Source organism: Hylobates moloch, unplaced genomic scaffold (genome assembly GCF_009828535.3).
Source record: "Hylobates moloch isolate HMO894 unplaced genomic scaffold, HMol_V3 SCAFFOLD_18, whole genome shotgun sequence".
NCBI classification, from domain to species: Eukaryota; Metazoa; Chordata; class Mammalia; order Primates; family Hylobatidae; genus Hylobates; species Hylobates moloch.
Genome location: NW_026652293.1, coordinates 34,524,073 through 34,538,882, shown reverse-complemented (window position 1 = coordinate 34,538,882; position 14,810 = coordinate 34,524,073). Strand labels below are relative to the sequence as shown.

The following is a 14,810-nucleotide window of genomic DNA, read 5'->3' as shown; positions in this document are numbered from 1 at the left end:
ATAGGTAGATATCATTATTAAATATACATATATGTATATTTGGGGGTGTTAGGACCTAGCAGATATATATATTAAATATACATTTTTTTATTTTATTTAATTGGCTTAGAATGCCACCCAGGTATCTGTACTTTGTATAAGTTTCTCAAGGGAGTCTATGCATCCTATGCCTTGGAAAACATTTATTTAAATTGTTGTAAGAAAACCATTTAAAGTGAAATATCTATAAAATGGTGTATTTTCCAGAAATGCAAAAGAATATAATTTTTTCTTGTTAGAATAGTATATACTCTTCGAACATTACAGATAATACTGAAAAAATATATAATATGGCATAAATTCATCACTTACAAATTAAAATATAATGGAAAACACATTTTATTTAACTTTTTCCCAAAATATTTAAACATGCTTAGTGACTGCTTTACGCTTTGAGAGAAATGAAAGGAAATAAGAAAGGAAAACTCTAAATGTAATTTTTTCTCTGAACGAGAAGTTAAATTTCAAGGCAGAAGTTAAATTTCATGTATGGTTTGCATCCCCAAAGTGTGAAAATAAGTTGGCAGTTCTTTCCCTTCGTGGACTCTAATTATATACACTGCATGTACATCTTCACTTCAGATTAAAAATTTTTTTTAATTATTAAATCCTATAGAGTTTTTTTCATTTCCATATTTGTTATTAAGTAAATCTAGAAATTAGAATTCACCTATTGCAGTATGAGCTTTGTGTAAAGTATTAAAGTGTAGGCAAGGGCTGGGCACGGTGGCTCACGTCTGTAATCCTAACACTTTGGGAGGCTGAGGTGGGAAGACCACTTGAGCCCAGGAGTTCGAGACTAGCCTGGGCAACATAGTGAGACCCCGTCTCTACTTTTTTAAAATAAATAAATAAAGTGTAGGCAAGATACTGAATTCTAGAATTAAGTCAGCTTTCTACTGGCCACTGACCTCAGGTGCTTAATATCCCAGAACTTCAGTTTCCTCCTCTACAAATAAGGGTAATAATGATATCTACCTATTTTATAGGTTGCTATAAGAAACTAATAATAGCCTAATATATTTCAAAGTACTTTGTGAAATGTAAACAGTCCTAAACTTGCTGTTTTATTTTAACGTGTTCTCTGAGGAATCCCTTTTGCTGTTGTTTAGCTGTGTTTTTTTATTGTTTTTCAACAATGCAAGGAATTGGGTGGAGAAGCACAACTAGCATTTTGTGGAATTGCCCTTAAATCTCAGCATGTTTAGTTTCTGGCCCAATAGCATCCCCCCAGAAATTGGGATGATCAAAAACACATTTTCATATATCCAAAAAGCACCTCCCCAGGTAGAGGAACTGTAATCAGGTTGAGAAGTACTGCTGAGGACAGAGTCCAGAAAAAGGGGTGGGGGAGGGGGATTCTGCTCTGCTTTTGATCTGCTTTAGTTAATAGATTTCTAAATAAATGTTTGCCTGCAGAAAGCATTATGCTGCCAATAATATTTAAAGTTCAAAAACTATAATGGTTAACTAGCTTAAATTGTCATCAAAAGCCATACCTGTCATTTTATAAAAGAATCCATTTTGGGGCTTGTTTCTGCCACAACCACTCCTGCCTTGAGAGTTCAGTCTACCTTCAGGACCCTTATCCATGGTGATCATATGTGCAGGCATTTCCTAGACAGTTGTTTATATCCTTCAAAATCAGCAAAGCTCATCACACTCCATGAATAAAAATCCAAGGGCATAGACACCACTCATCTGATCCCTGCAATGTACATGTCCTCGTGAGAGGTGACTTTCTTAGACACCTATTCACCACCATAATGAAGGATCGAGAAATTCCAACACTGTGAATTTTTCACTGTGGCCCCAGAATTCACATCAATATTATTGTCTTTAGATAAATGTTTGTTGAGTCTTCAAACCTGGCTTTTTCTTGGTCAAGCTCACAGCTGATTCTAATTAGTATCAACAGTAGATTATAGCACTGTAGCACTTCCAGCTAAAGGAATCCCAAAGGAAGTAAAAACTAGAAGTAACTTCCAGTTACTCTCTTTGCGATTTGCCAAATTAAGGCCTTGAAACCAGGTGTGAAATCCCAGAGCAGTAATAATAACCTACCCCAGTCTAACTCACTGGTTTTTTGTTGAAGAGCAAATATGGTAAGAATATTAATAGGTGACATTTATCAAAATGTAATTCCTAGTGTGTGCTAGGCATCCTGCTGAGTGTTTCACAAAAAAACACCTCCTTCAATCTTCCTGACAACCCTGTGGGTACATATTATTGTTGTAATACCCATTTAGCAGATGAAGAAAGAACAGAAGCTCAGAGAGGTTTAGGGACTCGTCCAAGATCACTCAGCTTGTAAGTGGAGTGGCAGAATCAGAACTCACACCTGGGACTGTCTAGCTTCCTGGCCTCAGCTCCTGGCCGTGATGCTATTCCACCTCCTTAACTGACATGAAGTGTACTGAAAACTCCAAAGTGCCACCGAGACTCTAGTCGCTGCTTTCGTGGTTTTAGTCCCTAACAGTTTCCCTGAAGCACCCAGCTCTCTCACAGCATGCTTCACGGTGCCTCTCACTCACGGTTGCTTGTGAGCAGCATAAACAACATATGACATTTTGCTTGATGTCTAAGAACATCCCTGTGGGAGAAAATCATAGCTTCTGGTTTTGTTTCAGATTAATGGTCCAGACTTACATATTCTCTTTCCTGTCGTTTGTCTGGCAAGGTGTCTGCCCAGGGCATTCAGGCAACACCTCTGAACCTGGCAGTGAATTGGCGATGTGAGCCTTCAAGCACTGACCTGCGCATAGATTACAAATATAATACAGATGCAATGACGACTGCTGTGGCCCTCAACAATGTGCAGTTCCTGGTCCCCATCGACGGAGGAGTCACCAAGCTCCAGGCGGTGCTCCCACCAGCAGTCTGGTATGAAGCCTCCTATTCTCTCCACCAAAGGGCTCCTCTGGGTCAAGAGGTCACAGACTTCTTAGCACTGTGTGTCCCGTAGGAGGAGATGACAGCAGGCCTGTGTATTAGGGTTCAGGGCAGGAAATAGAAACCGCTGGTAGCTATTTTAAGCAAAAACTAATTCAACAGGGACTTCAATGCTTACACAATGGTGGAAGTGCTAAAGGAACAGGCTGGATCTCCAAAAATGCCTCCCAGAGCTCTGCAGAACTGGCCTGCCACAATCCGGGGAAGGAGAGAAAGTAGAAGGCTACCAGTAGAACCACTGAATTCAGAAAGCCACAGCTGTAATTCTGATCCTAGGACCAGCAAGCTCCTTTTGGTACCTCCTTAAGTGCTTCTTGGCACCCACAAACTGGAGGCTAGAGTGGCCTCCTGTTGTTAGAAGATCCCCACATCTGAGTTAGATTGCTGGTCAGAGGAAAACAGTCAAGAAAGCTGCAGGAGAATGGCCTCTGCCTCCCTTCTGTCTTCTAAATCTCAAACCGTGCATGGAATTGGGAAACCTAATTTGTGCCTAGGACCCTAACTGCAAAGGCCTCTGAGAAATGTAGTGTTTCATTTTGTAGCCTCTGAAGTATAAAAAGGCACACTAGAGAAGGTATGGGACTAGAAACTGAATAGATACATTGTGCCTATATCATCTGTTATAAAGGACTTGTTCTACAACAAAGAGCATTTCACTTTTTCCATACGACTGTCAGAAGCAAAAAGTGGAATTTGTTTTAAAAATGAATGTCAGCCAGATCATGACCCCAATTTAAATTACCTTAATTAATTGATTAACTAATGCTTCTATCTATCTTCCCATGTATCTGTCTTAGCAGATTTATTAAAAAAAAATTAACTCGACTTTGTCCTCTAAATGTTCATCTCATGGTGTTCTAGCTAGTTACAATAAGGACAGGGAAAAAAGAGATTTACGTATGTCTGGGAGGGGAGAGAGAGAGACAGGGAATTTTTAAATGGTAGTGAAACTTTTCAAGCTCTATTTTTAAAAATTAATACTATCCGGAAAAAAAAAACATGGCATCCACTAAACAAAAACTCTTGGATATGCAAAAACCTTTTACCTAATTTGTTTTTAGGAATGCTGAACAACAGAGAATATTGTGGAAGATTCCTGATATCTCTCAGAAGTCAGAAAATGGAGGTAATGGAATCACAAGTGTATTTTATTTAACATGTAAAGCTAAAATGGCTTTAGGTATTTGCCAACTATTACCCAAAACATGTAGCAATAAAAACAAGCAGAATATTTCACTCCATTTTTGCATTTACTTATTTCAATTAATAAAAGCAAATAATTCTTCAATGAATTCTCTTTTTCCCCTTTTCTACAGACTCCACATCAAACAAACTATCATTTAGGCCTCTTAAGGAGGCATGTTTCCATCCTGTGTCAGATTCCACACTCGCTGATTAGATATTTTTCACTCTCCTCAGATGTTAATCATAGGTTGGAAAATACGAGGGCTTCCAAGTAGCACATCTTCAAATTTTGAGGTACCATCTCACGGAAGTACACTTTTACCAGTGTGCAAATAGAGTTGCTCATAATATTCAATGATAAACTTCATTTAATCACCATTTTGTCAATGAATGGTGTCTGATTTTGTATGTTAACTTTTGAATGCAACCTCCAAAATTATATCCAGAATATTATGTTGACTGTTACCTTGTAATAATGTGGTTTTTTTTTAGGGGTGGGTTCTTTGTTGGCAAGATTTCAGTTATCTGAAGGCCCAAGCAAACCTTCTCCATTGGTTGTGCAATTCACAAGTGAAGGAAGCACCCTTTCTGGCTGTGACATTGAACTTGTTGGAGCAGGGTATCGATTTTCACTCATCAAGAAAAGGTTTGCTGCAGGTAAATGAGTATCTTGATTTTTTCATTTGCGAAAATAATGTTGCCTTGGCTACTCTTAAGAGGAATAGGTTGTAATTTTCTCATCTTTTTCCTCCACCTCTTTCCCACTCCCAACCCCTATCCCAACTAGAAAACAAACCAATTACTGAATGGAGTAGAAATAGGACAATGCACTAGAAATCGGAAGTCAGGAGGCTCTGACTTCTGTTTCTTAAGTGGGGCTAGTTGTTCCCATTATATAGATGTATATACTGAGGTTAATGGAGTAAATCCTACTTTTATTATATTGACGAACAAGACAAATACTTTTTGCCTTTTCTTTTTTTTTTTTTTTGGTGAGACGGAGTCTCTCTCTGTTGCCCAGGCTGGACTGCAGTGGCACGATCTCTGCTCACTGCAAGCTCCGCCTCCCGGGTTCACGCCATTCTCCTGCCTCAGCCTACCGAGTAACCAGGACTACAGGCGCCCACCACCATGCCTGGCTAATTTTTTGTATTTTAGTAGAGACGGGGTTTCACCGTGTTAGCCAGGATGGTCTCGAACTCCTGAGCTCTTGATCCACCCACCTCGGCCTCTTAAAGTACTAGGATTACAGGTGTGAGCCACTGCACCCAGCCTTGCCTTTTAATTTATCTCCCACCTGAAAACTTTTTGTTCCCTGACAGGACTTCATAGAGTTTCGACTTGTCAGGTTTAGCTGAGACCTGGGAGAATCTATTTTTCACTTTAATAACAAACTCAAAGAATCTAGGCCACAGATCAGAACTGGTCACCCATAAGCTGAATGTGGCCATGAGACAGTTTTTATTTGGCACAAACAATGGGGTTTTGTTTTGTTTTTCAATTGGGAGAGAGGAACTCTCTAATACTAGAGTGATTATACTTTTCAGTGATTTGCTGGGATAAATCCTGGTTTTTTTTATGTCTATTGTACTGATGTAATTATTAATTATGCCCTTTTCACTCTCAAAAATGATCCAAATTGGAATATAAGTTATATGAGCACTGTTTCTAACATAAGTTGGATTCTCACATCCAGAAATAAATCTCCCAATCCATTCTGGGCAAACCCCAAACCTCTGCAAATTGTTGATCTATGGAAATGTGAAAAGGCCACTAGCTGATCTGAAAAACTGAAAATTGATTTGGAAACTTTATGTATCTTTTATTCGTATTGCACCTCTGAAGTATGCAGTATCTGGAGCGTAGGGGTAGGGAAGGAGGAATAGAAATGTTACCCATATAATAATTACATTATTGAATTAGCAGATAAACTGTTGACATGTTGTTTTGTTTTGCAGGAAAATACTTGGCAGATAACTGATGAAATCTTATGCAAGGATTTGGAGGATTCATATAATGGAGAACTGATGTATGAGAAACAGGTTTTAATTTTGGTTTGATGAAAACAAACCAATATCTGCACTTCAGATATATCAGGTGGAAAGTCAATGACTTTCATCTGTGACTTCCCTCACACACTACCATGATGACCAGTCCTACAGTATTTACTTCTAGGTGTAATATTGTTAATGGTTTTAAAATGTAATTATTGTATTTGTAAATTGTACTCTCATTCCAGTAAGGCAGTTAGACACTTGAGTTTTAGCATTTTACCATTCCTGAAATGGATGTAATTTAAACTGTGGTATGTAAATTTAATAGTAGTATTGTTGAATGGCACAATGCTTACAGAGGTAGATTACATTTTGTCAATATATAAAATTTAAATATAATATTGATAGCTATCATAAAGGGGGTGCCACATATTAAAGAAACTTAAGTGGAACCAGAAGAAAAAGAAACAAGCTTACTTTTCTTCAATCCTTAGTATGTTTTACTCTAGTGCTAAAAATTCTATCTTCAAATGTTTAGTGGGTTAAATTGAGAAACTATTTCAGAAAAAAATTCTAAGGTTACAGCATATTCAAAGAAAAGCATTAGTTACCACTTTTTAAAAAGCTTTTTTTTCAAACCGCAAATTTCATAAAAATGCAAACTGTGTAAACAGGGCTTCTTATTTTTATAACTTGTGTAAAAAGGGAAAGCAATTCATATTTAAAGTTTAAGTATATTAAATTGTAATCAAGAGTAAAGAAGATGTTGAAGTCTTAGCTACTTGCCCCTCTCTACAGTTTCGCAAATGTGGGGATTGCTGAATAATCAGTCAGACTAAAACCAAAATTGTGATTTTAAGATTTCAAGACTTTCCATGGTTGAACTGGTTAACAACTTTTGCTTAATTACTCTGAATAGATGATCTTACTCATCCAGTATGGGGGAATGATACCTCACGTCTTCCTCTTTACCCACAGGAATCAAAATGCTGAGACTGAGAATTTTAGGGAAAAAAAAATTCCCCTGTTTAGATCCAGAAGGAGAGTTTTAATCATTGTGTATATCATTTGAGAATGAAAAAATAAGGTTTATAAATGAAATTCTATTCACATTACTGTGTAATAAATTTCCTTTCGGATGATTAGGATTCATTGCATAAAACTGTAAATCTTTGCCATTCTTGGAGAAGCAAGAGGAGAGTTATCAAAAATGTATGTTGTTTCATCGTTGCAAGGTATAACAAAAACTGTAATTATTCACTCTGGCCCTGCCATATGAACATTTAGAAAGACCAACTTCTTCCGGAGTCTCAGTTGTAAAACCTTGCCTCGTTAAGATCTGAAAATGTTGGTCTTCCTTTAAGTCATAGAACTTATTTAAACATAATCCAATTTCTATTACCGGTTATGTTATTAAATAACTGTAATTATTAAGTTATTATTTTTATAATTAGTTGTTAAATTTCATTTTATACCCACTCAAATTTAACAAAGAATCTTTAGCCCCTTTAAATTTTAGAATTAAGTTAAATTTTTAAAGTCTTACTTCTAAAATGAGATTGTGACTGGCAATTGTTTATAGTGAAACTTTTTAAATTAATCTTTGTACTCCTCTATCAGTGCTCGCTACCAAGAGAATGTCCAAAATGATTTGTTTTACTGTGGGAAAATTCTTACTATTCAACAAATTCTCAATTGGCCCCATACAGCAGTCTGGTGTTGAAGTTTCTTTGAACAAACTAATTAATATACTCATTTTAGGTAAAGGTATCCAATTTGATTTTGAAACCAAAATAGAAAATGCAAAATTCTAAATTCCATGAAACATGGAATTTATGACACCAAAATTAATGGAGAGTAAGCAGCAGAAAACTGAGAATTATCCAGCATATGAATATAACGATGTGTTTTTAAGTAATCAATTCATTTAAAAAATTAAATATTAATACAAAGCATATTAAAAACGTGTAAATATTACTGGTTCTCATGTCTTTGTATTTATATTTTATTTTGTTTTATTTTGTATAGATCTAGAATGGATTAGTAATTAAACACAAGGGTTTTTTCCCAAAAAATAATTTTATTAATTTTTAAAAATGTCATTAAAAACATAGATTACGGTAATCTCTAACATTATTCAAATCTTTCTAGGGACTAAATTAAAAACTATGAAGAAATCCTATAATCCCTTATTGGCCTTTATGAAACAGAATGGGAGTCAGCAATTTCAAAATCATCGAACTATGAATAACCAGAATCTCAATAGAAAATGTATCCCTTCACCTTTCAGAAAAGAGATCAAATAATAACACAATAAGCTGCTATCAGGGATTTGCATTTTGACATTTTGTTGTTTCTTTTTAATTTTGTAGATTATAATCTCCTGTTACATCTATATCCACAGTACTGTAGAATAAGAATTCATGTCCTGAAAATGGTCCTAGGCAATGAGTCTCAGTTATCAAAGACATTAAGTCAGATTCATTTATTCATTTTATTCCCAAGTCAGAATAAAATGAACTAGTAGGTATTAAAACTATTTTCAGTACTAGGGGTTAAAACAAAAAGAAATGGTTCTAGTTAACCAGAATACCATTTCCTGAACGTTATGATCTTTAAAATGTTCTGCTTTAGCAAGATAAAAAGTATAAATGATGCTACTTTATTTTGGCAACATGGAAATTATGTTTTTCTTTTTCCAATAAAATCCATATTTTCATGAAATTTTTAAAAATAAATTTTTATTAAGAATTAGTCTGAATTTTATCATAATTGAAATTTATAATTACTAAGAATTAAATTTTTAATCATTTTTAAAGCTGTGTTCTTCTCTACACCCACAGCCAAAATGGAAATTCACTGTATGGTATTTGGGAATATATTTTACCTGTGAAAGAAAGAATGTCCACAATTCAAACGGTTTTGAGTTAATAGATAGGAATCCCTCAGAATTTGTTTTGTTTTATATATTCTTAGTCAGCAAAGTGTTTGAGCTATAATTACAAATATTTCCATTTCTAAATCTTCTTTTAGAAAAGCAGATGACTATAATACGTTGGCTCTGCCACTGACTCCTGCCTTGTGATATTGGACAAGTCACTGCCCTTTTCAGTTTCTCATCTTTAGAATGAGGAGTTGGGATTGACAGTGGTTTTCAAGCTTTCCTTAACAGCAGGGCTTTTTTTCTAATAAAATTGCACATGGAATCCTGGTAGGCAAAACAGCTCAAAGCAATGCAGGAGTTTCTCCAACAGTTTAAATCGGAGCTCCCCAGAGCATGGTTTAAATACCACAACAGCACACAATCATCTATCAAGTGTCTTCCAACTCTGAAGTTCCACAGTTGTAATTTACTCAGATAAACCACCTTTTGAGGCTTTATAAGCAAACTTGTAAAATCACAGTAATTGAATGACATACAATAAAAATTGACAGTTTACCATGTACCAGTCACTAGAGATATTAGCTCATTTAATGCCCTACCAATCAAAAAATTGTAAGTACTCTTTTTAATTCCTGTTTTACAAGTGATGACACTGAGGCTTAAATAGAATAATTTCCCCCAAATGACACTGCAGCTGAAAGTAACCCAGTTATTCTGACTGCAAAGGAAACGCCTTAATTGCTTTGTCCATCCTGAACAAAACAATCTGTTTTATGTCACTATACATAATCCATTTGAATGCCAAGGTAAAAGGCACCATGAAAAACCATTACCAAAATAAGGATAATTCCAATAACAAAACTGTCAAAAAAGAATCACTGCTTCTCAAAGTATGATTGGTATCATCACTTATTAATGTTTTGTATCATCACTTATTAATGATTTTGGCTTGGTCACCACTATGCCTAGAAGATAGTAGGCACTGATAAACATTGTTAAACACCGTAACAACACACAGTGATCTATCACATGTCAATGTGTCCCATCTCTGAAATTCCATGATTCTACTTTACTCAGATAAACCACCTTTTGAGGCATTATAAGGAAACATGTATAATCAAGTTCATACAAGCTATACACAGTAGGCCTCGATAAATTTGTATTGATGGCATAAACTACTAGGGATGAGATTTGGGAACATACATTTTGATAAGTGCCCCAAATTTGAGAATCATTGCTCTAGTAGATCTCTAAGGTCCTTCCTAGTTCTGACATTATATCAGATTTTAAGCATTAAATTCTAAGATGAAAACCATTTTTCTAGTCAGTTTATTTTTCATTCAGTCCACTTAATTTCCTCCAATCTTAAAAAATTTTTTTCCCTAGGAAAATCGCTATCTTTTTCTTAAAGTTACTCTGTTATACTATCTCAGTCTCAAAGTAGCCTGAAACGCATTTTCTCATTTTCATAATTCTGTCCTTTTCTTCAATGTCTTAAAAGACTTGAAGTAGAAGGGAGGTTGCAAGCTGTTATTTATTCAAATACAAAATCCTAATCAATGTTTCCTTTTTTGCAAGGGACATTCAGATCTCTAACTTGTGAGTTGAACCTATTTATTTTGTAAGCTTTTGACTTTACAAACATGTGGTAGCCTCATTCTAAAGAGTTGCACCAACATTTTTTCTCAAAATAACCACAGGCTGTAAATTAAATTGAACAATGAAGTAAAATATGCAGATACATACTAAACAGATGAGTGTGTGTGTATGTGTCTGTGTTTAAGCTTTTCCTTTTCCAAAAGATTATACATTTGAGCAAAATCCCATTCAGTCTAAATGTACTCATTTTGCCACATGGTTTTCTGATCAGCAATTTTAAAAAAATGGAAGCGTTACACTATATTTAATAATATCAAAAGAAGACTGATCTCTAAATATAGCTTTGAAAGTTAATATAATATGATGTGTCCATGCAATGAGTCAGATTAGACTGTTGATATAAATGAACAAATCAATCCAAGTTACATTGATTGAAGGGACTATTCGGGTGACCAGCCTCACCATCTTTTACTGTGTGCACTTTCCTCTTAAGGCTTTATTGTATTTTCCTTGCTCCTTTAGGCTTTCTTTTTCATGTGGAAAACAGTATCTAAATGCCATTCTCTCACTTATGAATTAAATATGGCTACCATTAATGTTCCTTTTTGTCAGTGGAGTGTATGGAAGGAAAATGAGATAGGAGTACATTGCTTAAGTCTCTAAATATTAAAAACAAATGACAACAAAACACTTGCCTTTCTCTCGTGTCATTGCTTCAATGTTCTGTCATCTTCTGCAAGCTAGAGTTGCATTGTTGACGTCTAATTAAGATCTAAATATCTTTTATGAAGGAATGTCAAATGTAAAGTCTGTTGAGTTGACCATGGTGAATCTCTTGATTGGCCCTCACGTTTAGTATCTGATTTCTCTCCTAAATGGGTATGTCTGTGAGGAAAAGACACCTATTTGTTGACATTGACCGTGGGTATAATAATTTATTCTCTAGGTTTAACTTCTAAAATTATTTTTCCTTTGATTTCTAACTGCCTCCTTCTACCCCTAGAGTAATACCTTGCCTACCTTAGATACATCTTTATCCTGGTAAAAAATGTTTTGGCAAAAAGCAAATATATTTTTTAATGTCCCATAATGTTTTAAAGAAAAGAAATAAAGTGTATTTGGGCTATGCTCACCAATATTCCAGTATTTTACAAATTGTGTTCTGGAAGACGTTCATTGTGGTCTGAGAACAAATGGTCCTATACTATAATTCTCTCTCCTTGGATATTAACAATAAATGTTAGTGTTTTAATGAAGCTTAAGAAAGTTATTGAATCAGGTAAAAAAAATTTTTTTCTAGGCACACCTTGAGAAACCTTTGGAAAAGTTTTCTTTTAACACTAGTTTATATATCCTTCAATAATTGTAAATAAAATAACCAGGAATGCTTTGAAAAAAATGCTTCTGGAATTTTGTTTTAATTTTAAGAGAATTCCTGTCATTTCAAATGAATTGTTATCTATTTTAAATTTCATTAGTATCTCTTAGTGAATTTAACTTTATCATCTAAAATATTCAAAACAAAACAATAAAATTATTTTAATTGTTTTTGTATTATTTTTAAGGCTTGCACCTATGACCAGCATATCAGACCCCTATCTGTTGAAGATGTTTCCAATTCTCTGCCGTGTGGAATTAATGCCAGTGAATAATCTCCAGTAACGTTTTACTAAACAGCTTTAGGAAACTGAAGCATGATAGATCAATGTTGACAGTATTTTTACATAAGCTTGTGAGAAATTATATTAAAAACACTTTGGGGAAAGCTAAGAGCAGTGCACTGTTTAGCACAGATTTTGCGAGATTCTATACTCTTTTAATGAGCATTTCACAGGTTGTTTTTGTTTTGTTTTGTTTTTTGCTTTGCTTTACTTTGCCAATCAGTTACTTTTACACCAAATCAACAAAGTTTCTTTAAAAACTTCCCGGTTAAATTGTCTGTTATCATATAGAAAAGAATCAAACTGAATCACTTTACATTTCTCTAAAGAAAGTTCAGTTTTTAATCTATCCAGAGTTTGTGAATCAGCCTGATAGATCATAAGCCATTTATAATTTTTAAATGTTCCATTGAATGAGTATATCATACAAATGTTAATTCCATCTCATCTTGCTCATTCAGTTTTATATTACTTTTACGACTTTTTTTCTGGCAAAGTAAATGCTTGATATTATTCATACACCATCACTCTAAGGTATTTTAAATCATACAAATAACTATCACAAGAACTACTGTCCCAAGATCCGAAGTCAGATTATTTTTCCTTTTCAAGTTGCTAGAATGGTAATTCATATAGCTGTGTTGATTTTTCAGGTCAGAATTAAGTTCTTGCTTTGTTAAATGGACGTACATGAAAGAGATTGGCTCCTATCTAATTCATATTCTCTCTCTCTTTATCTCTCTCTCTCTCTCTTTCTCTGTGTGCGTGTGTGTCTCTTTTCTCTCTGTCTAAGGGGAATTGGAAAATTGCTGCTGAATAATTTTTCTTGAAAAAGCCAAGTGTTGATATGATGATATATTAATCTTATCTATGAACAGAGCTTCACTACAGGCCAAGCAGTAATGTATACAGCTGGCTTTTTAAGCTGTTTGAACCCTATTGTTTTTTATTTAAAAGAATTTTTGTTTGTTTTTCACTTGTATAGTAAAAGATCGTATGAATTAAATGCTTGGATATTAATTTTCATTCCTACTAAGTGGCCATGTAAGGCATTGATTTTTTAAAACTTTAACAATATAAGAATCTAGGACTCTCAGAAAGATTTTGCTGTGTTTCTACAGGTAATGAAATCCTGTCAATTAAAGAAAATGCGGTGTGTAATTTGATTTGGTGGTAGCCTTTATTTAGAGCTCTCTTTGATCTATGTAGCAAAAATAGACTAAATTTCTTTTTAATCTTGTACTGAGTACATAATTTCAAAAAAATACCTTGGGCATAAAATATTTATAAAATTGTGAATTGAAATACTCAAGATGCTTTTAAAATTTAGTCAAAATGTTGATTCCCAGCCTTTTTCCTACACATCTATTTCAAAAGAGTATACTTTATTCTGACAGCCATTACTGCTTAGTCCGTGCTGAAAGCTTTACTGCTTCTATGCTGTGCTCAAGAGAAAACCAACAACGGAAGCGAAGACTTGCTGCTCCTCCACAGAATTGCAGCAAAGCTCTCTGCTGGGCAATGGTGACAGGAAAGTGTGTAATTGACTTGTCGAAGATAATCATGAGACCATCTTAACATTACTTGCCTTATAAGTTAGAAATAGTATGGATATCACTTTTTGTAAATAATATTTTTTGTAAATGTTTTTTGTTCATAACTTTCCGAATCATCTATTTCACAAAATCCTGAATATACAATTATTTATTATAACACATTACTGCAACTAGGGCTCCCATTCCAGAACAAAGTTTAATTCTATATGTAAGTTGTTACTGAAATGTGATTTCTTTTTCTGGAAAATAAATGAAAAATATGAAAATAAATTGAATTGTGAATCTCTTTTACTGTCAGCCTCTTAAAATTTTACCCGCGTTTCTGGAAAACTTCATTCCATGTTTAGGGTAGGGATGGTGGGCCAAAGGTCTGGCAAAGCTCAGGGGTTTAGAGTTAGACAAATCTCAGGTCTGTGATTTAAATATCGACTTGAGCATGTTACTCAACGATTCTACATTTCCTTATCTTAAAAAAAAATAGAGTAATGTCCCCTATGTCATAGTCACTGAACAGATTCAGTGAGATAATGTTTATCCATCACCTAACAGTTCCTACCTAGTCCATAGTAGATATTCAATCAACAATCCTTTCCTGTTCTTATCTTTCTGTGAGTAGAGATTGGGATGGGCAGAAGTATCTATTTCTCTTCTTCCAACACTATGCTAACACTGTGCTCCACCGGAATCCCAATGTATTACTGTCAGCTAATGCTAATTGCAGCAGGACACTCATCAAGAGCCATGCCCTTGGCTAGATGCTTGGAGGCATCTTGTTTCTGCTTCCAATGATTGCCCACTACAGGAGGGTCCCTATAGTACTTATTTTGTTTGCTTTTGGTTTGGGGAGGCCCAATGGGCTTAGGCTGGGGATAGTCGCCAAAGAAGAGGAAAGGCCCATTCATACCAGCAGGTAGGTCCTCAACCCCAAACAGCCTCCATT

At 34.8% G+C, this 14,810-nt stretch overlaps 1 protein-coding gene across 13 annotated transcripts in view; it reads left to right on the top strand.

Moving 5' to 3' along the window:
• The window catches only part of SGIP1 (SH3GL interacting endocytic adaptor 1), a 221,071-nt gene extending 206,915 nt beyond the window's left edge, over positions 1–14,156 (top strand). For 12 of the 13 annotated variants that reach the window (XM_032137478.2, XM_032137477.2, XM_032137475.2 and 9 more), the window contains 4 exons: positions 2,720–2,922; positions 4,053–4,117; positions 4,669–4,833; positions 6,135–14,156. In XM_032137478.2, coding sequence (XP_031993369.1) covers positions 2,720–2,922; positions 4,053–4,117; positions 4,669–4,833; positions 6,135–6,157 — 456 coding nt within the window. In that variant the 3' untranslated portion in view covers positions 6,158–14,156. The remainder of the gene's footprint in view (positions 1–2,719; positions 2,923–4,052; positions 4,118–4,668; positions 4,834–6,134) is intronic. The other variant, XM_058430955.1, reaches the window with a different exon arrangement.
• The last annotated feature ends 654 nt before the right edge of the window (positions 14,157–14,810 follow it).